The sequence below is a fragment of the Anoplolepis gracilipes genome, chromosome 4, assembly GCF_047496725.1.
Source record: "Anoplolepis gracilipes chromosome 4, ASM4749672v1, whole genome shotgun sequence".
NCBI lineage: Eukaryota > Metazoa > Arthropoda > Insecta > Hymenoptera > Formicidae > Anoplolepis > Anoplolepis gracilipes.
The window spans coordinates 8,990,032-9,017,388 of NC_132973.1; the positions used below are offsets into that span (position 1 = coordinate 8,990,032).

At 31.7% G+C, this 27,357-nt stretch overlaps 2 protein-coding genes across 13 annotated transcripts in view; one reads left to right on the top strand and one right to left on the bottom strand.

The window, feature by feature from the left end:
- Window positions 1-16,764, bottom strand: part of Scp2 (Sarcoplasmic calcium-binding protein 2) — a 31,349-nt gene extending 14,585 nt beyond the window's left edge. Inside the window, exon 1 of the mRNA XM_072890011.1 lies at window positions 16,545-16,764. The gene's annotated coding sequence lies outside the window, so the exon portion shown is untranslated. The remainder of the gene's footprint in view (window positions 1-16,544) is intronic.
- Window positions 1-27,357, top strand: part of LOC140665310 (basic phospholipase A2 homolog 1) — an 85,838-nt gene that overhangs the window by 20,982 nt on the left and 37,499 nt on the right. For 5 of the 12 annotated variants that reach the window (XM_072891251.1, XM_072891254.1, XM_072891247.1 and 2 more), the window contains one exon: window positions 23,281-23,405. In XM_072891251.1, coding sequence (XP_072747352.1) covers window positions 23,281-23,405 — 125 coding nt within the window. Of the gene's footprint in view, window positions 1-23,280; window positions 23,406-26,596; window positions 27,105-27,357 lie in introns of those variants that run through there. The other 7 variants (XM_072891257.1, XM_072891262.1, XM_072891255.1 and 4 more) reach the window with 5 other exon arrangements.

A 27,357-nucleotide genomic window follows, 5' to 3' on the forward strand; every position in this document is an offset into this window, starting at 1 on the left:
GTAGAACAATTCGCAAATGGAGAATAGGCAACAATCCCGATTAAACATGGCACAAAGGAGAACCCAGTTGTGAAACTTTCCTCTCCGCATTTCTAACTCTCGTAACTTTAGATTGAAACGCACTGTTATCCAAAATATGAGTCAACATACCATACATTTTATCATTAATCATTAATGTTGTATCAACGCTCTTTCATTAGGTATTAAAATTTTTATGAGAGACGGGGACATTTTTGTCACACTAGTTTTTATCATATAACTAATAAAGGAGGTGCATCAATATCATTAGGTAATTGAAACTTTACTTTTATATTACATAAAAATGTTTGTTTTACGAGAGTAGAGTATGGGTTCTAACTTTTTTCTAAGATATTTTCGTGATCTTTGCGAAACTTTGACATACGTGATAAGAGAAAGTGGCTTAACTAGAGAAAAAAACGTTGTCAAACGTGATGCAGGTATATTGACTTTTTTAGGAAAATATAATAAAAGCTCTCTCTCTATTTTTCTCTCAAAACGGAATGTTTTCTAATAATGTAGAATTAAGTAAAGATAAAGCGCGCAGATCAAAACGTCACAAGTTTAAAAGGAACCATTATGATGATAAGGATAGTTGTACTTGTGACAGAAACATGAAACCCATGCAATCCTTTGTTGTTACAACTTCCGGTCACTAGAAGACACAATGCTATGTCGAACTTAAAGTTCCAGGAACGCGCATCATGTATAATATAACAAAATAACTCGTAAATAACAACGCAAGCACTACGCAAATAAAAATAACTCGCGCGATTTAAATAAATCAATAAAAATGGTTTTTTTTTACTCGTACGGAATATATAGAAAAGAATTGGCATGAATAAATTCGCAAACGAGGAAACGATATTACAGATGTCATACAGATAAAATGCTGTTGCAATAAAGCTTCATAACCTTTCATAAAGCTTTCCAAAAGAGAACATTTTTTAATGAAAATTATTGATTGGATATTGAAACTACAAAATAACGTGCTTTATATTATTTCTTTCATGACCTTTATATCAAAAATCAACGTTTATATTAGACTTTTTTTTATAAAAAGAAAGGAAAATGTCTCATATAACATAAAATTTATAAAAATATTATCAGAAAAGAGAAATGTGTACAATTTTTTTAATGTAAAAGTGCAATAAAGATAACGCTGTAAAATATCCTCGTAAATTCTGATAACAATAACAAATAGAGAAAATCATTTTCAAAAGCCTTCACGTTTTTCATTTCGTGGAAAAATATTATATTCTATTGGCGACATTATAGTCTCGTTACAATGTTAATTGGTCTTAAATGGAGCAGCTGTACGCATCGAATGAGGACGAATCATCTTCGAGTCTTACAAACAAAACCGGAAGTTTCATTTAAATCGGCCCTCAACTGGGTACACGACTGTTGAATGAAATACACGTGCACAGTATACTGCATTCATGTAAATATATAGTTTATTAAATTACACACTACGAATCGCTATCTTTATAACGTCTTCATCGCGTTATGAGAATTTATAAATATACAAAGTGAAAATCAAATTACTACATATATATTTTTAGTTTAATTAATTTATTTTTAATTTCTATATATTTCTATACATTTTCTTTTTCTCAAAGAGATTTTGTGCGCGCGCGATGACCATTGCATTAGCTAATTTATCACTTTTAATTTGTCATTTTCAACTTCTTAAATAATATTTCTTTTTTAGTTCGTACTCTCTCTCTCTCTTTCTCTCTCTCTCTCTCTCTCTCTCTCTCTCTCTCTCTCTCTCTCTCTCTCTCTCTCTCTCTCTCTCTCTCTCTCTCTTTCTCTTTATCCAATTATTACACCTCGTCAAATAAAAATGGAAATAAAAGATTAAAATATGCAAGGACGGAAGTGTATTAAAACTAACGTATTCGGATGTAAAAATTTTTAAAGAAAGACGGAAATTGATTTCGTGCGTGAAACAGTCAATTTACAGGCAAAATCGAAAATTGTTTTAACTTTAGTGTTCCGATAAATTTTCCGTCAAGTATTGTGATTGGCTGAAATTACGAATATCACTGAATTAATTAACCCACTTTGACAATCCGTTGAAGAAAAATTAGGAGAAGATTGAAGAATCTCGTGCATATTTGATCTGATCAGAGCTCTATTCAATCTTCATTTTTATAGATTTTAAAAAGACGGGCTAATAATTCGTCTCGTTAAAGCTGCATACATACTTGCCGCATTGATGATGTCATAAAATATGTAGGACGTCCTTGCGACGAATAGCAATACGATAGAATGCGATTTTAAAATGGGAATTTTACTCGTGTTTCCTCTGCGGTAAGAAAGAAATTAACTCCCCTTTAAACTGCCAGAGAGAAGATATCGCGTACGAAGTCGAGTGTCGACTGCATCATATTTAATTATTTCGCCCGATTGCTTCGCCTCGTTTAAGAAAATACTCGATACACTTTCAATCTACTGTCAGTAATCTAACTTCTCCGGGAAAGTTTGAAGAAACTCACAATCAAATTTACGTTTCGATATTTAATCAGAATAATCTCTCGTGCTTTCGCATGGATTTCCACAGTTAATAAATAGTTCATAAATAGAGAAAAGAGAGAATCCACATGCGATCTATAAAAATATAATACACACGAAATCTTTTTCCTAACGAGATGTTTTAACATTTTGCGCTCAATTTATTCCGACTTTTAATTAAAATTTTGTGTGTGGTTTGTGCGTATATGTAGTCGTGCTAACCGACATTAATTTGAACAAGAGCTGACGCTTGTCAATGGTATTTTTTAATTTGATCCCCGTGAAATGTCCATGATGGAACCGCTTATTTTGATACATTGACGACACGAAAAAACTTTCGAATCATTTGCACGTATCGTGCATGCTAGCTTAAACGCGTTTTTTTCAAAATGAGACAACAAAGTTAATAAAAGTGCGCTGCTACAAACTGTGTGTTCTCAATTTAATGTACTGTATACCTGATTAAACAAACTCAGTGGAATAAAATGCATTCAACGAACGGATAACGGTCACGTATAATCGACGCCTGTCCCGACCGATATTAATCTCTCGCAGTTTATTCATTGACACGTTGAAAAATATATATCTCCCATTGCACGATGCAAATAAAATACATGGAATCATGTCCGCCGCTCGAGGCGTTAGATATCGAATCGATGACAATGCAATATATACCTAGCAGCAAAATGCACAAATTAATCATTTATAATATATATATATATATATATATTATTAATTTATGTATTTATATGACTCAGTTCTATATATGTACATGTGTAGAAATATAGGTACATAGCAATTGTGTTATTGAATATTTGTGGTCATGAATAAAATTATTTTATATATTGAATTATGTGAAATTATATTGAATTCTAAAACGCATAATAATGTGAAATGTATCAATCATTTTATTCACGCTATTTTCATCGACGTATGACAATAATCCACAGAGCCACAGAAAATCAGCTATGTAAATTACGTCAAGTTAACATCAAGCTATGTAAATTATTAAGTCGATTAACCATTTCCTTACTGCGTTATCTACCTATACTAATCTCTCAATGAAACTGTTTACTCTGCTTATTAACCAAGTAATTACAGCAAACCTATTATGTTGGTCTTCCGTCAGTGGATAGTACAATACATTCGCACACCGAAATTCTGTTCCTTAGTAAACTACATTGACAGACCGACTACTTCAAACTACTTCTTATAGTAGTTTAATTGAAATTATAGTTGTAACAACGTTGTATTATCTTGCACATTTACAAGATAAATTTAAATAACACTTAAATTATCTGTATGCAATAATAATTAAGGATCTCCAGAAACAATAAAAATTTTCAAATTGTTTCAAAGCTAAATTAAAAAAAATGATTTCAAAAGCCTTTACGTTTTTCATTTAGTGGAAAAATATTACATTCTATTGACGACATTATAATCTCGTTACAATGTTAATTAGTCTTAAATGGAGCAGCTGTACGCATCGAATGAGGACGAATCATCTTCGAGTCTTACAAACTTTTTTATTTACAATTTTTTTATAAGCATAGCCTCAGAAATATTATAATTAGTCATGCAATCTTGGTTTTTAACAAGTTCAGATTTAAACCGATGTGGAAATGAGTTTTTTTTTTTTTTTCAATTTCTTAACGCGACGAAAAATGTCGTGAATTTTTTTTTTTTGCTGGATATTCCACCAAGTATCTGTCATAAATTCTAGTACGCGTATCACGGTTGTACGCGAACATTTCTCGTGTGCTGTCGACGGCAAAACGCAAGTTCGCAACGAGAGAGCACGCGAGATTGCACTCTCATATCGGAATTCGCCTACGGCGCAGAAACGTCACTTTGCGTTCGAAATTAATTATCCGCTTCTCGTGATACGCACGTGCTCTCTTGTCAATAGCTTTTCCTCTTCGCGCGCGAATCCCGCCGAGGGATTTTCTCGGCATGCAATTGAAACTACCCCGCGATATCTGGACCAATAGCCAAGAAATGTTGTCGCGCAAACGACAACGAACAGTTTACAAGGAAGGTATCACCGTGGCAGGCTGGTCCCTGGCTCTCGTAATGATCGATCGAGGCTTGGAGGCATCGTCGTCGACGCGACCCGCGCGACCATTAAATTAACCGCCTTCTCAAAGTCTAACCGCCCCCTGTCCTTTACACTCGCTTTGAGCGTGTTCTTCGTTACATATCGGAACGCGCGACTCTGACATTTTGCCGTATTCTACGCCGGGAGCAAATAACGCTTAAGACATACGAACAGATTCGAGTAGACGAACGAATATGTCGGTAAACTAAATGCGTCGGTTAGCGCATATTTCAAGGTTTAGTCTAATTGCTATTTAATCGCAATATTTTAATATGAGATTTGTTGATTATGTATTTACCGGTGATATCCGATTGGAATTAGCTTTAATACGGTAGCTCGTTTCGGATGCGAAGAGCAGGTCGCATGATTCAGGTTGCATGATTCGAACGGATAGTCTCGATGACCCGTCGCACGATTACTCGATTAGGCTTAATCTAATATTAGACTTAGGCCGATTCAAACACGTGCGGCTTATTATCAATTCACTGTTCGTGATTGTCTGACACAAGTCTTAAATAGATTGGATTAGAACCGTATGTGATATAATGCCTATAAAATTAATCTCATATCGTAAATGATATTACTGCAACACGTCAGCTTATCATAGGATATTGTCAACTTTATAATAAATATTATTTATTCATATATTTCACGAATATTTTATACGAGAGTGAAATTTTTAAAAAGCAATTTAAAACATATTAAGGACTCTTACAAAACTGGAAAGAAACCGCTTCATTAAAAATGAAATCTATCGGAATCATTATTAAACTTTTCATGCTTACGACTTTTCTCCTGCGAAAGTTTTGCAAATTCTATCAGAGTTTTCACTTTTTCCATCTGAAGGTTTTTCGGGTTTTACAATAAATTATATATAAGCTTTCTGATGACGACAAAGAAAGAGAAAAAGCTTTTCTATTGATATTGACATTTTCTCTCCCCACAATCTTTTCAACGACGACATTGCAAAAGTAGCAAACTTTCTCTTATCCCATCTGTAAATTATCTATCATTTTACGTTTCCCATTTATACGTTTAATTCGACAGCGTATCTTGTAAATTTCATAATTATCGATAATTACGCAACATCGATAAACGGATTTCTGAATTTAATCGAACTAGTAAGAGACTAATACGGCTAAAGTTTCGTATGCCTGCGTTGCGCACGCCCACCTCGGAAATCGCATAATTAGTCGGTCGGTTTCTGCACTCCCGTCAATCAATTAATTAGGTACGCGCGGTTCTCGATTGCTCTCCGCTACCAAATGAGAAATTCGTTTCAAATCATCGTAATCACATGTGATCTCAAAGAAAACACACACACACACACATATATATATATAACATTAAAGATTTTCCATACGTCCGTTAGATAGTTTCGCAAGTTTATTCTGTATTTAATGGCATCGTAAAATATATCGTGTACAACTTTGTTAGTAATATCATACACATACTGTGAAAACGTAATTAAAGAAAGTTTCGAGTTTGACGAGAAAGATATGAATCAGATTCGCTGCGCGATTGCTTTCTCGATACTCGATTAAAACCGATTTGATTTCGCTATGTATGTATATGTGTATGTGTATGTGTGAGGCAAGCAAGAGCCAAAACTTGTGTCTTGCGATAGTAAACGATCGCGAGCCGATACTTGCGAAACTGTAGTTTCAGAAATAAGGCAGTCCATTAGAATAACAATGCCGATCGAGAATTAATCGAACTTTATAAAATATGTTGGGTCGCTTCCTTTCGTGAGAAAATTTTCGTCTCGCGACGAGAAATCTTGTATTTGTCAACAAATGCACTGCCAACTAAGCCGTTGTAACACGTATAGCAAAGTTTACAAAGTACTCTCCTCCAGTTCTTAACAGTTTCTCCGAGTTAAACACCATTGAGTGTTCGTTGTAATTCTCTTTGCAGTACTAATTAACGCGTATCGACGTAAATTAAGTTTCACCGAAATATTTCTCTTTGACAGCTAACGCAGGCGAGATGCGTTTACGACGATCTTAAATAAATAATGACATAATGGAGCGTCTGTGCAAACGGAGTACAAGACGATGTTTAATGAGCTAAACTCTCTAAATTTATTAATCAACGATTATAATTCTCGTCACGCGCAGTCGACCGATATCGCATTCATTCGGGAAGCCTCGAGACACATCCAACCATTGATTTCCCATGCCTGAATTCAATCAACCGCGCGTTCTTACATGCATTTACCCTGTCGCCGTTTTGTGTGCATATGGCAGATAAAGTGACGCAACCGAACACATGCTGTCAATCGATAAATTTATCTTATCACTTTGAACAGTGTATGAACAAGTTATGTGATCAGATTTTACAAGTTAATCAAATTTTTTTAATTATAGATAAGATACATAAGAAAGAGGAGAGGAAAGAAAAGGGAAAGCGTTAACAACGTGCTATTGTATTACAATCCTATTTTGTGCGATTTCGATTTTTTTTCCTTATATAAGAAAATCTTTAATTAAAATTTTAAACAAAACAAGGAAATTTTAATTAAAAATTAAAGCGTATTTTTCTACAACACGTTATAAATCGTCCAAATCGCTGCCATAATAAAATCGAGTAGTGAATTACGCGTATGATTAAAAATAACCACTCATTTGTAGTACAACCACTCATTTGCAGTACAACCACGCTGTTGTAGTATGATTAGAACATCTTTGTTGTAAAATGCAAAAGATAATCCCGTTTTTGAAAAAGCAAGTAGAGGAAATTGCTAATTTGCGAAACTTAATTTCAACGTGCGGACGTTGTAATGAAATCTTTTTCTTCGCTCGACTCTCTCGTCAAAAGTAAATTTTAATTCGGCAATTGCGAGATACAAGCGCCAACTGTTTACGACAGATACGTCAGTTGTTAAATTGAATTTGCGCGTGTCATTTATCAAAAATAGATAAAATTGCGTTTGACGAGTGTCATTTGACAATCGATTACACACATATGTACATAGCCCGTAAAGCGCAGGACAAAGAGCAAAGCATAAAACGCTGTCACAATGTCGTCAAATGTTTTTTCTTTTTTTTTTCTGATATTATAAAATAACTCGGCAACCGTGAAAAAAATGCTTCCGCCGCTTTCCGAGCAGCAAAATAACGCTCGGCTTGACCCTCTACTTAATTATAGATGTAAAGAAAGGTATTGTTAAAAGTTGCGCAGCGAGAAAGTACATACAAAGGAAAAAAATGTGACGCACGTGGTGAATCAAAAGTGCTCTCTCTCTCTCTCTCTCTCTCTCTCTTTCTCGAACATCTAATAGACATATATGTGTATAATTTTCACAGGAAATGCATCAAAAAGCTGTATAAATGTTTTCCAGTAAATGTGTTTTTAATTTTCCCAGAGTTTCCACCGACGTTTTCCGCGAATTCTAGAATAAAGTCGCTTCTTTTTCTGCCATTTAAATCCGAATTGATACTGACGGATCGTCGGAAATTATTTATAATAGATACTCATCAGATTTTAACAATATATCTCGCGTAGAAAAAAAGACACTTTTTTATATTCTATTTTTAATTATCTGCCTGTATCGTAAGATGTAACGATTGATCCATGTTCCTTTAATTTTACATTTGGTTTTACCATTAAGACAACTTTTGCGGTCCGCAAACCGCCAATTTCCGCGTGTTTGTTTGAGTCAATTTCCGAGGTTTTCCTACGAGCGGCATTTTGGGTCGCACTTAAGGCAGCATTTAGTGATACTCGTAGATAGTCGAATGCATATTGTGCAGGATGCGCTTGTAGGGACGCACATTAAATTGCTGCGACGATGACTGTGCTCCGAAACTTCAGAGGCGAAATCGTGATAATATCATTTTGCATTTACCACCTTTCGTCTGCCGAGAGAGAAAGATTGAACGTCGACGCAATAACAATCCGGTGATATTCTTTTCGACTCTCTCACGCGGAATGCAAAAGTCAAAGAATGCAACGAAACGTATTCGCATTCCTCTCGCGGTTTTAATTTTGTTCGGACTCGAAATATGAACTTATATTGCCAAAATATACACTGTTTCACAATAATTTATACCGTTTAACCTTTTTTCATTAAAACTTTTCAAGAAAGATTAATTCAAGCTACGCTTTAAACAAATTAGTTTTATCATTTAAAGTTTTACATAGATAATGAAAAATAAAATCGTATACATCGTGAAAATAAAGCGATAATTTTTAAATTGAATGTGTCGTTAAAACTTAAGATTCAGATCTTTGGATCACCAATAAACAGTAATCACAAGATAAACAAATATGGTGGAGAAACGTGCAATAGCGGTAATATCAGGCGAACAGTGTACAGATGGTTGAGTAAATGCATTTGGAATTACACTGTCATTACGAAGGTATAGTATTAATGTTGTAGTATCACATTGCTGTTTGAGATTATCTCTGTTTCTTGGTATATGCTTGCACTTACGTAAGCTTCATGTTGTAATTTATGAGAAATTTTTGTTTATTAATTCCATAAGAAAAAGAAGAAGGGCTTGGTTTAGATTATCGATTTTTCTTAGATTTTAAAAGAGACGATGTACATAATATTAATATATTAATATTAAGCATTGGCAGCAAGTAAAGTGGAAAGATATGATTGCAATTTTTCTTCTAAATCGTTTTAAATAATATAGTAACAAAATTAATATTACTCGTAATTTTAATAAAAGTGAGTAATATTAATAACCTCTTCTCTCTTTTTACGAATAAATAAAAAATATCAAAATGTTTATTTAATTCTGTTACAAATTGACAACGGTTCGAATACATTTGCATTTTTTTAATAAACGTAATGGCTTTATTCAGCGTTTTCAATAACACTTTAAAATTGCGCGTCTCGATTCAATTCTGTCCACGCAAAAATATGCAAATTCTTTCATATCAATAAATAATATTGTTACATGCCTGTCCGACGATTCTATCGCGTACAGCGTCATATCACTATTCACAAATAAAGTTGCCAAGCATAACTTTTATTTTAGCATCGTACATAACTAACTTATCATTCAAATTTTTATTGATACATTTTTTATGCGATTGATTAATTACGACAGACAAAAAGCCGAAATTAAAATATCAATAGTATTCTTGCGTTCTCATTTGAGATGTTAACTGTGGAAAGTGCAATTGAACAACTTGGAAAATTTGCTCTATTATTTTATCGATGAAGTGTTTATTCAAATAATTGGCTCTGATTTGTATGCAGAATTAATATGTATATACGCTCGAATTGATGTTTTATGAAAAATTTAAGATGCATCAATGATTTTTATGTACTTGATAGCCTGATTTTTTATTTTCAATAAAGTGTATATTAAAAGAATTAATGTGATTAATAATTTGTATCGATGGTATGGAAAATCGTGTTAAATTATCACAACACGAAATAAATTTCTTGAATCAGTAGACGTCAGCTTTAATTTCCATCATTTTGCTCTTAAAATACAATGTTCCTTTACGCGCGATCGATTGGTAATAAAAACAAGATTAAAATTGCACAAAGTTTCGATTATTAAGTGTATCTATAATGGGCAAAATCATTTAAAAAATTAATTTATGTCTGATATCACTAACACATTATATAAAATTTACAATTAGAGCATAATTTAGATGATACATCCATTTATTTTTATTAATTTTCACAAAATTAATGTTTTACGTCAATTAAATGCGATAATTGTAAATTTATCAAAAAATTTATATTATTAAGTTTTATCTTAAAGATGATCTACAATTCAAAATTCGAGGCCGAATCTTATCTATTTATGTTCATAAAAATGTTTTATGTTTTCAATTATATCTATTGTTTTAAGAAAATAAAGAAAAGGGAGATTATTTCGGTGTTTATATATATCCAACTGTTTATAAAAATGGACACGTGAATGGATATGTTAAATCGATACATTTTCATACATGAATAGCTTGCGTGTATACAACATTGAGGTCTAACATTGACTTAAACAACAATTTCTAAAGTTACGTAACGTTTAGCATAGTCTACGATAGCAAAGCATCAAGGAATTTATAGTTGTACAAGACTGATACGACATGTTCGAAACTCTTCTTAGCCAAACAATTTATCAACACGTGCATTCGACGCGAAAGAAACCAGCGCCGCAACAAATGGTGTCTTTTTTTTTCCTCCTTTTTTTTTCTTTTTTTTCGTTTGGTTAATGTCATGAAGATCGTTAAAGCGACACACCATTTTATTCTGCCGTTCGATGTAACGCAAAACGTAACTCGACTTGTAGCATAGTAGATTTTTGAGAGAAATGACAGGAACGAAAAAAATTACCGCTCTAGGTTTTGTATCTCTCAAAAAAATGTTGCACGTTCGTTATACTCGAACGAACTGCCAATTTTCCACGTCGCTAAGTTTCGATATAATAGTACTCACTGTATAACGAACGTATAATCGTGCGTGAGGTATTCCCGAAAGTTTTTAGTATGTATATATGTTGGCCTGTTTCTGCACTCTGTATATTTATGAAAAATATCGAAAATCGTATTATGGAGTCTTTGATGTTATGGTTAAAACGTATAATTAATTATTTTCAGAAATAATGAGAGAAAGAGCTACATGCATAAATTAAAAAATATAAGAGAAATGTATTATCGATTTTTTTTGTTATGCCCTTTTGCGATTGTTTATAGCAGATTGCGATCAACTATATTTAATTATTATTATCTGTATATAAATTGGATGGTAAACAAGTGGAAAATTATATTACAAGCTCGATTACACAGGGAAACAAGATAACAGAGCTTGTGAATCGTTATATATCAGATTTTCACAGTTTCAGTTTACTATCGTTGCAAATCTGCATATACTATTTTCATTTTTTTCACGTGATTATTCTCGCAAGCTATTGTTATTAGATATAATGTTCCCAATAATAATAAAAAAATATTCTTAAGAGTAATTATTATAAAAGTAATAAATAGAGAGTTGAAAGTAATTTACGAACTTTATAGCAATATAAGTTGAGAGTAATTGGTAAAAAAAAAAAAAATTTATAACTAGTTTCGCGGAGATAACCACATAGAAAGCATAAAATGATATACCGTGCATTCAATCAAACGATTCACAATATTTTCATCCGATAGTCGTTGTACTCCAGACACTCTAAATCTCACTGAATCGATAATATAGATAATAATAAGTAAGAAGAAAATTGCCCGAAGAAATATATCAATTTGATCGAACGGAACAATAATGAGATAAAAGGCTGCCTAGCGATGTCTTGTGTAATAAGCAATGCTGTAGTTGTATTTATGTGTATTCGATGAAACGTATCTCTTATCTTAATGATTTTTCGTTCACTGGTTTTCTTCGAGAAAATTATTCCCGAGGCGACGATCTAGTGACGATAAGATATAAGGGGAAAGGTTGTATATATATTTTTGGTAAAGGATGAGATTTATCATATTAGATAGCGACCCATCTGGACGCAACGACGCAAAGTATTGTAGATATTTTTATAAAATGGGCTATCTTTAGTTCTTAGAATTAATCATGGTCGTTAAAAATAAATTTATTGGGATACACACACATATGTATAAGGGAATCATGTCATATTAAATTTTTTTTTTTTTTGAAATTTATATATAGTATGTTTTTTCTATTAATAATTATTTTTATGAAGAGAAGACAGATATATAAAAGAAGGAAAAATAATGTTAAAACAATATTTATTGGTTTAAAAAATTATTTTTACATTATCTTTAATACCTAGCAGAGATTGCGACGAAGGAATTATGCGGAGATCTGTGTGATCACAGGATAGGAAATTATTCCCACGACACCAGAGCTCCGCATAGTCCGCAAGTAGTAGAAAGTGTCATAAATTTTGGAGAACGATCACACACAGCGCTTCTCTAACGTGAGAGAAAGAAAAGCCGCGCGTTTGTACGGGTTCCAAGAAAAAAAATTCCCGATTGTTTCCCGTCAAAATGTTGCTTTAGTATTCCGTCAGGGACACGCGCCCTTTCTTCCACGAAGATCATAACGGAATGGTTCGTGCCACGCTATTAAATGCATTAACGTGACTCCGAAAACATTACTGCCGCACGATAATAATGTTGTAATAAAGGGCCGCCGAGCGCGAAACTTCTCGCCGAGAGGACAATTAAATTTATTTCTCGATGCTGATTGTGTAATGTGATTCACGAACCGGGTCAAAGGAGGAAAAACTCTATTTATCTTTCTGTTGGCACAATAGTTAGTTAAGCCATCGTTGTTCTTTATCGGTTGCCGACAAACCATTCGTGTGAAATGATTATCCTGTATTAATCACATAGAAAGGACTGTGATATTGTATTACGAACCGGACGTCAGGCACACGTGATAAATTGACAGCGCAGCAAACGCGTTAAAGATACGAAAAAAAGAATAAATATTTTTTATTCATTTTGTCACGATACGATGTATGTAGAAGGTTCTTTGTTTTCAAATGAAATGAAAAACTGTCTGTAGAATTAACAGAAATTACAATAATTCTTTAGCTTCAATTTTCCTTTTTGCCGCTTCAATTCAATATAATTTTATTAACAAGATTTCTATCAATTACTCCAACTTTCGCATCAAATAAGTTCTATTTTTTGATCTGTTAATAACGAAGATATTTTCCGATTTGATAACAACGAATTAATGCGTGCTCTCCGCGCAAGTTCTGTCGCATACACGGATTAATAGTACACTGCGACACACACATCGGGACGTAATAGACAAAATCGTTTAAAAGCTACCCGCAGTGCCGATAATAGCGACCAATGAGCGTTTAACGGAGTGAAAATGAAAATGAATTGCGCAGTAATTTCATTAGAAACCGCGAAATTCTGCGAAGAATAATACGTAGTCCTATCGCGTTTATCGCATTAACGAAATGAATAATGAAATTTACATATACGAATGATAGATGACCACTTGAATCGCCGACACCAAACACTGACGATAGGTCGATCTTTACAACACGAAATATTTATCGTTTTGTAACCGCGAATACAAATCGGTTATCATATCGTGTTTAGAAGAATACATAAAACGAAAGTTATACGTTTGTGCTCATAATAAAGGTATTCGATTCCATGGCCAGATAATGTATGCCTCAATATATTTTTATGAAAATAATGGGCCATTTATATAAAACGAGACGACGGAACGGTAATAATATTTAACGATCGAATATTAACGCGATATCCTTAGGAGACGATATATGTTTGATCGATTACGATTATACATTCATGAGCACGCATGAGGATGTCATGATTTTTCTATTTGCATTTGCAATTCCAGTGGAATGTAATAATGTAAATGTCAATTGCAATTGCATTTTCTTTTTCGATAATTTTTACTTTTCAATTTAGAAATATCACTTGCGTTTATATTTATATAGAGAAGGTACAGACAGGAGAAATAGCTTTATTTTCAGGATAAATTATTACGAAAGTTAATTTGAACGACAAAGAACATCTTGGCTAAATGGCTAAAACGTGGTTGATAACGTGATACTTGAAATCAGAATTCACTTGTGGTAAGAATATGAAGCCATCGTCATAACACTTCGAGAAACTTTTATAACAGCCAGACGGAATTTCTTGTCGAGAAGTATAATAACTTTTATCGCACGAGAATAAAGAACCGCACTAAAACGTTATATAATCGCGATTGTGATCTTAATATTTTATACATCTATAATCTCTCGCTGTCGCTATTTTAATTAAACGTACTCGTACTTGCATGTATTAATAGCCCATATTATTTTATATAACTAAAAATTTGCAATAAATTTGTCTCAGCTTTATCGCTTGCCATTCCGAATTGAACGTGTCGCGAGACTTATTAATGGCGCCATTAATTTGTGCAATTAATAATTGCGTACAAGCCCGCAAATTTCAATGCCGCACGCATCGCCGCTTGCCTCCTGTCTATAGTTAGCGATGTATAAAATATCACAGCACCCTATCGATAATCAAATGCTGATTTTGCGGCAGTGAACGCACACGTGCGTAGTAATCGTGTGCCATAAAAAATGAAATGTCTTCTTCCATCGGCACACATTATTATAGAAAATGGTATATATCAAATAATATAGAGAGGAAGAGAGAAAAAACTCGCGGGGAAAGGGGAATCGAAGATAATATGACGATTTACTCTGCGAACTGACCTAGGATATCGCGAGCAAAAAAAAGTGCTGAAAATGCTTCAGCAAAAATCTGAAAAATTTGCACCCATTTTTTCACGACTACTAAAAAGTCAGTTATAAATAAATTAAATATGTTTGTGATGTATTTTGATAATTTCAGTAAAAGAGCTTTTTTTAAACTGACATATATTGAATAATACATAATTATTCTGCTTTATAATATGCTATAGTTTTAAACGATAAGCTTTAATGATAAACATCATAAGAATTTCCGTTTCAACTTTAGTTTTAATTTTTTTTGCACGTGTTTATTTTTATCTCTTCTACTACACCTAGTATGTGCTGTAAAAAGATGGCAAGACCTAAAAGACAGTAACGCAAAATAAACTCGCGAAAACCATGCGTAATTGAAGTTTCAAATAACACTAGTGCACCTTTGTACTCTTTTTCTCTCTCTCATCTAATCATTCCAGGTTGTGTCACATAGAGGTATCAAACTTCGCTAAAGTATTTAGATTCTCATCACTCGAGCCGTACCAAGAAGCAAAATTCGTACAAACATTGCGTGTTAATAAAAATGATTCTGTATGCCACGTATAATTTTACTATTCAATTTTATTTTTTTTTAATTCCACAATGCGCACACGTGATGATTTAATCGTTGCAGCAAAATATTGCAGGTTTAAATGGTTACCATGTTGCTTTCATTTACTAGGTATATTAAAATACCAAATAACAAATTACATTTGAATATATGTAAAACGGAGGACAAATTTTTATTTATTTTTTTATATTTATGTCAATTTTCTTTTTTGCTTTTTTTTCAATTTTGCCTTTGCTTGCTTTAATTGTGAACAATTAGATATAAAACTAAACTTCTATTAATTAATTAAAAAAAGATTGTATGTGGGAGAAGTTAGCGAAAAAAATTACATATGAAAAATCTGCATGCAGATTTTGTATGTGTGTAAAAAAGCAGTATGATCATTTTTTTATGTTTATAAAATTTTCAAATAATTTAAAGTTTTATACATTTGTGTTAATTAATATAGAGTCTAATGTTAATTAGCAGATAATTTTCCATCAAATTGATAGTATTTTATTAAATCTACAATCAGATTAGTACATATACCAATGTAAATCTGCTTAGCCCAATTTAACGAATTTGATATATTCTCGTTTACATTAACGGACAATTAACGACAATTGCACTAAACCTCAATGAATCTCGAGCCGCACTCGATCTGCATTAACCCTTTACAATTCGGCTGTCAACGTTACGGTGGACACGTCGCGTCACGTTTCACTGCGACGTGCGACTCTCGTTGCAGCATTAATTTACAAGTAATTATTCAGCATAATAAATCTGATCATTTAATTAAACATCACGCAGAACAATCATTTTTAATTCACCAACTGATTATAATTTAATTTATAAATTAATGTCTTTTTTTTTTATTCGGAATATTTACATAAGATTGAAATAAATTTTATCCTTGTCCACTGTGTTAATGTAAAACACGAAAATTTTTTTCATTCGCAAGATGATGTGATATCATGGTACGAGCCATAATCAAAGTAAAGTAGTTTCACTTGAAGTTTCAATGAAGAATTTCTTAACAATCTCTTAAAGTTTCATCTGAGAATTATATATAAGAAGACGCGAAAAAGAGAGTGTGTATGTGTGTGTGTGTGTGTGTGTGTGTTTAAGAGAGAAGATAAAAAATGTTAAAGCTTAAATTACGACTCACCTGTAAATTGTACGCTGTCGTGTAAGAGGAGAGTCCAAACTTGTCGGAAAGTTCCGCCGGAAACGCGTGGAAAAACGACGCACGAATGCAACCGATAACGTGCAGTTCCAAACGCAGCGGGAAAAGTTTCAGCGAGAGAGAAAGTGGGGATTATGGACGTCGGGACCGATCGTGTGCGATCTGTATGACGGACAGATGAAGCACAAAGTGCGCACCGCGAGCCCGAGCTTCTCCTCTTTATACCCTCGAACTTGCACCTGTGCTTGCGCAGACCGGCCCCTTAAGCTCCGTCCGCTCATTTCCTTCGTCGGCCGGTCTCGCAGGGCCAGAGCCTCCACGTGTACCAATGATGCATCCATCCTCCTGATTGCGTAGCATTTGTCAAATGATTGAGAACACGTGTAAACATTAACGACGTATTTTAATCCTCCTCCGAGCAACGTGAATTCGTCAGAGTTACGGTATAAAATCGAATTTGAAAAAGTAACGAAGTTTTTTAATATTTCATATTCTATGCGTACCTCGAGTCAATAATGCGGTGTGTCGATAAATAATTGTATTGCAGCGAGTAAAAAATAGAGCGCATTAAAGTGATGTACTTTTTAATTGATCTTACTTTTTAAAGTGTATATATATATATATGTGTGTGTGTGTGTGTGTCAATACGTATGTATTTATATATGTATCGAGTAATTTATAAAGATATCAAAAAATAAAAGTCAGCAGTGAGGAGAATAATGGTCAAAATTCAGCGAAAAACATTCACACACGTGGGTAGAACAATAATGCAATAGCAATCTGTTACATACAATCAATGCTATATTTAAATCAAGAACATAAGTTAACAATACGTATTATTCAAAATTTTAATTAAAGCGTAATAGGAGAATATCATTGAAATTGTAATAGAGGGATTTTAAGTAAAAATTTACATTGTCATTTTATATTGAAATTAATATTATTCATACCAGTTATATATATATGATATTAAAATATGATTCATATATGTATGATATTAAAATATGATTCATATTTCTCAAAAAGATCATATTCTACCGTATATTTGACCGTGAACTAGTGAAATGCAAATACAAATACAAGGTGACAATTTGGCGACGAGACAAAATCTAAGCCAAGTCAAGATCTCGTTTTTAGAAAATCGCCGATATGGTTGCTGAATCGGCATCTTGGAAGCAACCGAATGTAAAGAAATCGCGACCGTATCAAGTACTTGTAAGCTTTTAACAACGTTACGACTCGTCGATTTATCACTTCTTCTCTAAACGCTGATACGACAAGCTCTTCAAATCCACTTGAGTGAACTTAATGTTTTTTATATTGTCAAATGCAAACATATACTTATCTTACAATTAGACAATACGGAATATAGTCGAATATTTTTTTCAGCGATGACAAATACACTGTGCTATTTACGTAATTTACTTTTTACAAGAAATTGTTGTATAATATCGATAATTTTTTCGAATAATTCTGACTTTTTAGGAGGAAAAAAAAATCTTTGAAGAGTGTCATGTCTTTAATAAAAGATGTGGAACCAAGTGTATATACTTGCATTTCTTGCTTCGTCAGTATTATGAATGATAATCATCTTGAAACTAGTTTACGAAGTGAGGTGGATAGGAAGTGCCTGCCTAGAGATTTATCTAGCTCTGTGATATCGCTTCTGGCAGCAAAATTGTTTGAACCACAACTTTCCTTCATAATGTCACGCTTCATGTAGCCTCTGCGACTATTGATGGTATTACTAGCTCTTACTAAAGCTCACGCTATATTTTCGGTCCTAATCATTATTTGCTCTTTATGGATAGCTATTATTTTTATCTTGATCAAGTGTTATTTTTAGATATATATTTCTTAGTAAGTCTTCCAAGATACTTAAAATTGTGAACAATTTTAAAATTATTGTGTTTAAGCAATATTTTTTTCGTTTCTAAATAAATGAGATTTGAAATGAACATTGAAAATTATGCATTCTTTCCATTTTAAGTTTGCAATATTCTAGACAACCTGACAGAAATAGAATAGATATTCGAAATTAAATAAATATTTTATAAAAAGTGAATCGAATGTTATTGTAAAGTAATATTTTTTTTAGAATTAATTTTTATGGAAAAATTTAAAAACCAAGTAGTGTACAATTTTACCACGATACGGTAATAACAATTTGCCGTCATCGATCGATGTTCGCTTTTGAACTTCACCATCCTGCGGTAATAGAATCTATATCATCAGAAAACTCGAAATATACCGGTGCGACTGTAACATTATTACTTACAGTTATCACAAGAGCTTACGACTGTAAAAGTTTCGATAAGATTCTAAAGAGGGCTTACTCCCTTATCAGGTTATAATAGCATATTGAATTATCTAAAATAGAATGCAGAATAATATATTTAAGAGAATGTCGTTTTAAATACTTTATTAAGCATTGCACGCAATATACAAAACGGTCTATTTAATGTATGTCTAACGTATTAATCTTTTTAATGTATATTAAGATTATTAGTTATAAGTTGTAATATTTTTTAATGTGTAATAATATTTTTTTAAATGTAGATGTTAAACATATTTTTTAGAAAATATATTAGCACACATTAAAAAATATTAACATATATACTATATAATATAATAACCTATGTGATAATTAACACAATTTATATACATACAAGTGTGTTAATAAATGCATTACACTTATCTTCTATGTTTTATATATTTAAGGTGAGACAGATAAATGCATTGCTTAGAGAAAAAAATAAAAGAATAAAACAAAGCGTAAGAATGACTCTTTTACATAATTACAAACCAAGAGCTAGTTGACTAAAGTTATAATATAGATATAAAATATTCTTTTAAAATCTAAACACTCTTTTCTTAAATTAGCTACTTAACTAAAAAATAAAGTAGTAAATAAATAAATTAAGTAGCCAAGAAATTTTTCAGACTAATAAATAGCTATTTGTTAAAAATAAAAATATTCTTACAACACTAATTTTTGAATTATTGTAACAATTATTATCTAAAAATTTTATGTATAAAAAAATACAGCAAACAATCATATTTCGTGATTACATTTGTATTATAATGTATTATAAATAAAATCGACTTTATATAGGTATAAATTTTGAAAGCATAAATATTTTGCGATGTATTACAAATTCTTCACAACGTTTGCACGCAGTAAAAACCGCGGACGTGAACGTAAAAAACCACCTACGTTATTTAAATGATAGTTATAAAAGCGCACGAATATATAATCTACTCTTTTTTAACTAAACTTTATACACTCTATTTTCACTTATAAATCATGCTGATTTTATTTAGTTTATAATTTTTTGTGCATTTAATTCACTTTGATTTGTTGACTCAGTGTAGTCTCGGATTAATATTTTGCTACATTTAATTATTAACAGGTTTGGACAAAAATGCAATGTAATTAACAATTATTACAATGTAATTTTTAATGCAATTAATAATTACATTTTATAATCGTTAATTATTGCAAATGATTAAATGAGATAATTGTAAAAAGTGTTTGTATACAAATTACAATTACATTATTGTTAATTGTTAATTGATTAGCTGTAATTATAATTAGAATAAGATTGTAATTAGAATAAACTAAGAGTACGCGTTGTCTAAAAAGTACGCATGGTTTAATCTTGATATACAATAGTGATTAATATTAAAGACTTATATAATTAAAATTAAGAATGTTCTTATTTTTAATATTTTTTTCAGTAGACTAAAATGTAATCGTAATTATTTATATAATTATAATTACGATATAATTAAGAATAAAAGTAATTACAATTATATTATTACAATGTAATTATAATTATAAGTAATTGTGATTACATTGGGATTATAATTACATTGTAATTGCATTATTTCAAATTACTTAATCAAATATATTAAAATCGATTGGCGCCTATAATTCTGATTATTGGAAATCTGTTAGAAACGTATCAGAAATGTATCTAAAACATTTTGAAGAGCCATATAATTCTATCAATTATATCAACATTTTAAAAATAATATACTAGATTAGCGGAAAGTTTTCTTTGTTGCAAAATATTATGTGTAGAATAGTTCTTATAATTTGATATAAAACAAAAATGTTATACATAAAAAATCATATTTAAACTAACGCAATGCCTATTTTTAACTGTGAAACTACCAATTTTCTACCCGAAATAACACATACATTTTTAGTTCATTGCAATATTGTCAGATTTTTCACTCTAATTGGTATTCACGCCATATTCCACCAGCTCGTACCATACAGAAAATACAAGTGCTGTCGAAAGCTTTCGACATCATTCTTCACTCTGCATATCTGATTTCACGTTTATATTAGCGTATAATCGGAATAAGAAGGGGATTGACATTAATTTCGCAAACATTTGAAGAAATACGAAGGGTCGCGATGAAAGACGTAATGTAAAATTTCGTCGAGAGACCAATGCGAAGAATACGTCGCATTACGATCAAAAGAATACGACGATACGTAACATCGCGTTTAATTAGCTGTCAAATACACTCATTGTCAGATTTCAGATTACATCGAGTAGTAACTACTAACTGACAATGCTAATCAGAATTCAGAACTGACATATACCTATTAAAGTTCTAATTGAATGTATCCCATTTGTCAATTGATAGAATTAATTCAATGTTTTTTGTGCAATTTATCATATATTTGCATTTCTGTATTTAATTAGTTTTTTTACGCGAGCGGATGCTAATTATTAAAAAATTATCTTAATTTTTTCGATAATAGGCTTCTTTAGAGATACAATGCTTTGTCTTTTATTTTTAATCCGCTATGCAAAAAATAAAATTATGATTAATATATGGAAATAAAATACGAGAAAAGCGCAGTTATTGTATGAAAAATTATTTTGCATTTTTCTAAGACAGGATATTAAAACGCGAGATGATTCTTTTTAAAATATGCTCATGTATTTTTAGATAGTTATAAATATTTATACAAAATTTTGAATTCGTTTATTTTTTAATTTGTTTGACATTTAAAATAGGAAGAAAATTTTGAAATACGTTTATATATTTTTTTAAACATAGTTATTTGAAACGTTAACCTCAAATTTCAACAATAAAAAGATTTTAAATGTGTTGTTGGAAGAGTTCAAATTTCACAGTTAGTTAAAAATCCACGAATAAAGGTCCAATAAAAATTCTGTCTCCTATTCTAACACATTCTATCGTATTACTATTAAATTAAGATTCCTATTAAATTAAAAAAAAGAAAGAATGCATTGGGAAATAATATAACTACGTATTTTTGCTTTGTTAATAAAAACATTTTGCTATTTATTTATTATATCATACGAAAAAAATAAATAAATAACAAAATATTTTTATTATTAAAGCAAAAATATGTAGTTGTATTATTTCCCAATGCATTCCTTTTTTAATGTGTCTTGCGTTTTATATGATACATTTGTTTTATTGAAAAATTATAATATTCTATTATTTTCTACGTGAACTAAATAAGTGAGAGATGAATAATATATAATTGCGATATGTATTTGCTAAAAGCTATTCTTCAAAACGAGAAAAGTATATATTTCAAAATTTTGTATAAATATTTGTAACTATCTAACAATACATGAGCAAATTTTAAAAAGAATCATCTCGCGTTTTAATATCCTGTCTTAGAAAAGTGTGTAAACACAAGATTTTTTGCGGAAGGGGTTAGGCGCGGGTTTCCTTCCGGTCTCATTACGATTCAACGGATCGAACGGGTCGCATTTTTTGCAAATCGTTAATGTAAATATCTCGTGGAAAATCAGGTTCGAGGTCTTTTGACAGCACATTTGCGAGGGACGAGCTCTCATAATGCGTACGACGTCATGAAGTCGACACATTTATCACACCACGATGTATGAAGGAGCTTAAATCCGCACGATTGCGAAAATAGAATATTAACAGCGACGTACACCCACATAGTGATGCCTCGACGGAATCGACACACTGTACATTTTACGCGGCCCGTTTGTTCCCCTTTTTATTGCAAGCGCATATCGGATGCTGCAGTGAAATGGTCCGTGCTCGCATATACGACGTGCGCCGTTCGATGTGCGCGGTCTATACATTGTTAAATTTTCGAAATCTTGTTTCAGTAAATTATTCGATGATTCACGATGATACTCCCTTCGTCGAGAAACACGCATTCTGCCACGATTCCGTGTATTTAACATCGATTTTCGATTTTCATACCGATACAAGTGCATCTGATAAAAATTGCTTGTTGTTGCAATAGGGAGAAATAAACACTTATTTAACAATAATCTGTAAATGGTTATTTAACAGTTATAAGTTATCTATCTATCTATCGCTCTTTAAAAACACGTGCGATAATATGTAAATATGAATTATGGAAAATACACAAACACTTTTGTGCAAATATTACAATTCTTTGACTGTTATAAGCTGCCTATGTGAAAGCAGAATGTTAACAGGTTAGACATCAATAATGAACTGTCCAATTAATCTCATGAATATTTTGATCGGTCGGTCGAGAGAATAATAATAATAATAATAATAATAATAATAATAATGCAAAATTACTTCCGCGCTTCGAACTTTTTGAATTAAAGCCGTTGTTTTCATCAACGCGCGGTAAAGAACTGGGTAAATTAAAACATAATATATATATATATATATATATATCATCGTATATTTATATTTGCAGGAGGACGGCGTCTAATGGAAGTCTTATTATTGCTGAATTATGTTTTAATCTCCGGAACGAAGAAATCAAACTCATTATCGCGCAATCTGGCACCGAGATGTATCCGAGAGGCCGATGTAATTCAGGTAAGTGGAACACTTCCTGCAAGCCTAACGATTCGAAATATTGCTTTTGACTTCTAGGAAATTCTTTTCGAGACTCTCATCGAGTCATTTAATATGCGAGTAGCGAGGAATTTCGCTCGCAGATATTGTAGGCAGATTATAAGCAGAAAGAATTCACCAATTGTACAAGTCATTATTATATATATTTATGCGATATTCTTTTCTCGAGAATTTAATTGATAATATGCATATTTTTTATCAAATTAATTTCACTTCTTTTATGATCAATTTTATGATAAATATTTTCCGTAGAATTTATGAATAAAATTATAATGTATTTAAAACGAGATACAATAATTGATAATATATTTTTGGTTAAATATCGAAGAAGAGCGCTAAAAACAATCGCGAAAAGTATCCCACTTACAGGGACGACAGCGTCGACCCTACGAATTTCGCGCCATAAAGTCGACGCCGTAAAATTATATTAAACGTAAACGCAAAGTGACGAAAGCAGCTCAACGCTCAACGAAACATTCAAATATCATGGCGTTTCGGGAACGATTCTTTATGCGCGTTAAATTAAATTGCCCGTTTATTGCCTTTCATGCGAAGGGCCGCAAAAGTAATTGACAGCGAAAGCAACTTGTGCCACTCTTCCTTTTTCTGATGACTTAGGTTTTACGACTGGCACACGGACTCTCACTCCTCTTCATGATGAAACACACAGCGGATGATACTGTACTGTTGACATAATTCTTCAGTGACGTGATGTTGAAATTTTCGATATATCTTGGCGCATAGATAATGCACGTTGCAATTTTTTCAAAGTATATGTTGCACTTCAGATATAAGATATTACGATGTCTCCATCTTTTTAGTTGATATTTTATCTAATATACATTATGCATGCATATCACGCATATATGTATATATATTATGCAAGAATCACACATTTTGCTGTAAAACATTGATATAATACTAAATATAAAAGTTGGACTCTAAAATGGTCAAAAAAATTATTATTATTTTCAGCTAATTATTATTCTCTTTTAGCGTCCAATGCAGAATTATAAAAATAAAGATATAAGATATAATAAATTGCTTTAACTATATAATATTGTTACATCCCTGCATGGCGTTCCCGCGTTTGTAGGGATAGATAGTTGCGTCGCGTCGCGTCGCGTTCGATTAATATCATTCCCGCAAACGTATCAATATATAGTTATATATAAAATATAACTATATACTATATAGTTTACAGTAGCTACATAAAAAATGTAATACAAATTTTTCAGTCGAAGGACGGGTAAATCGTAAAAATAGAATTAGTTTAGGACTAAATGTTAAGTGCAAAATATCGTATATCAGAATAATTTTAATTTTCTGGTAAAAATGAATATTTTTTATTTAAAAATTAGCTATAGAATCCACTGATAAATATCTATATTTTCTTTTAGATTAATGTGTTTTTCCATACTTAAACGTAGTACCAAGACTAACAATCAAAATTATTGCATAAAAATCTAGGTGAAGTTAAGTTGAAAGTCTTTTTTGTTCTGCAGACGCGTTCCAATTCGAATCTTTATCTACCGATGCAAATATAATTAGGTTATTAACGGAGACACTTGTTATAATATTGCACTTTTGTTGACTCGATCCACGAGCGTCAGGTGCGTTGTCATCCGTCTTTATATGCTCTGCGGTCTGACTGCGAATGTGCGTAACTACTTACGAATAATGTGTCTGCGATATTATGCATCCATGCTACTTGCAGGTATCTACGCTCATCTAGAATTATTCAGAAACTTGTTGCGCTTTTCTCTCGCTTCACAATATATAAATCTTTTGCTATTAATTAATTTGTATAATTCTGCAAAAAATGATTAATTTTAACACTTATTTTTTAACGTTTTTTAATTTTATATTTTTTTCACACTTTTATTTCGCTAAAAATATATCGCTTACCTTCGTTGCAAGATACTTCTTTTGACTAAAAATTGTATTTATGTTTGTTATTTGGCGTGTCTGAAATATTATTGTTTCTCTCGACGATATCTAATTACACGGCCAGATGGCCACTATGGGCGATATTTGAACAGGTTGCAGATACTAGTAAAACATTAGATAATGCACATTGCAATTTTTTGAAAGTATATGTTGCACTTAAGATATAAGATATTATGATGTCTCCATCTTTTTAGTTGATATTTTATCTAATATATTATGCAAGAATCACACATTTTGCTGTAAAATATTATTGATATAATATTAAATCGTGAGTCTTTAAATATATGATTGCGTCAAATTTGTTGTAAAACAGAAACAGAAATAAATATCTCGTTATGTTATATGTAATTATTGGAATCTATACGCGTCATCAGCAACATTTATTGCTTCCGTTATACGCAGAGCGCAGCTAATTAAAGAATTTATCTTTCTCAAAGTTCAAAAGAACGTCATAAATCTAGCTACTATCTTATTTATATATTTGCATATATAAATAATTTTTTTCATTTATTTATAAAATACAACCACAAAGATTTATCAGTATAAAAGTATCTTTAAATACTTTTTTGTGTAAAATGTAGGCTGTTTATTTTTATACCTATATATTTAATTTCAGATACATTATTTGACTTTGATTAACGAATATGAACAAAAATATATCCTTCATAAAAGCAGCTGTATAAATATAGAGCTCAACGTAAATATTGCATATACACTCTTAATCATTTATATATATCAATAAAACAAATGATCAAAGATTGAAAAAAAAAATTGCACATATTTATTGAGACACAAATTTTTACAATTGCGGCAGAAACTAAAGAAACTATGACAAGTTTAATCTCAGAAATACAAATTAATAACAGACTTCCTTATACAGGGTTAGGTTTCATTATATTTTACTATAATTTTTATATTATTTTAAGAATATTAAATATAAACATAATATTTATTTTCTCAAAGTTTCAACGTTTGATCACAAAGATGTATTTAAGTAATGTAGAAATTGATTAAAGATTCTACACGTGTGAAAGGAGTAACGATAATTCTGAAACTAAAAGTGAACTTGTTGGAACTTTATTAAATGCATACTAAATGTATAATAATAAACATTTGAGACTGTGAACATGAGAATTAAATTCTGAGCTATAAAAAGTTATACTCATTGTTAGTTAAAATTTTGGTTATAGCAAAGCTTATAACAAAATTTTTTTCAAAATACCCATATACATCAATAGCTAATGTTTGATTACACACGCTTATATCTACATGAGGATAACGTCAAAATCCTAGTGTTATGGTAAATTTCCAATTAAAGCCCACCCACGACGATTGTTTTTGTTCACTCGCACGAAGTTCACCATAACCGACGCAGGTGCGCATCCTGAGGGCGCGTTGATCAGCCACCCCACCATGCACCACTAAACTCGCCGCCGTGACACGTCTATAAAAGCGGTGGTCTCATCGCTCCCCGGCTTTAAGTTCACTCGCCGACCCCTTCGATCGAGATCGACCATTCTTTCGTGAGCAGAAAAAAGCCCTATTCCCTCGATTTGGTGAACGCGCGCAGGACGCGTCCGTACGTGTCCCGCTCATTTCTACGAGGGTGAACGCAAGTGATATATCTCTATTTTTATTTTTTGAGTGCAAGAAAACAAAGGAAAAATAATATTCGAGAGAGAGAAAATCACCAACGGAACGAAATCCACTGTCAGCACAATAACTTGAGATATACTTTAGATTTTCTCTCTTCCATTTTTTTCTTTTTCTTTTTATTCAGAAATTTCATAAGAAATGAGAATATAAGGAGTCCAATATTATTTTAAAAAATCTGCAAGTCAAAAAATTTGTCTTAATAAATTTTATCTAAATTTAAACGAAGCAGCAATATTTGCGTTTTATAAAGACAAGTTTTTTATTTTGAAATATTATTATTTGTGAATCAATGTCATAAGCTGAAAGA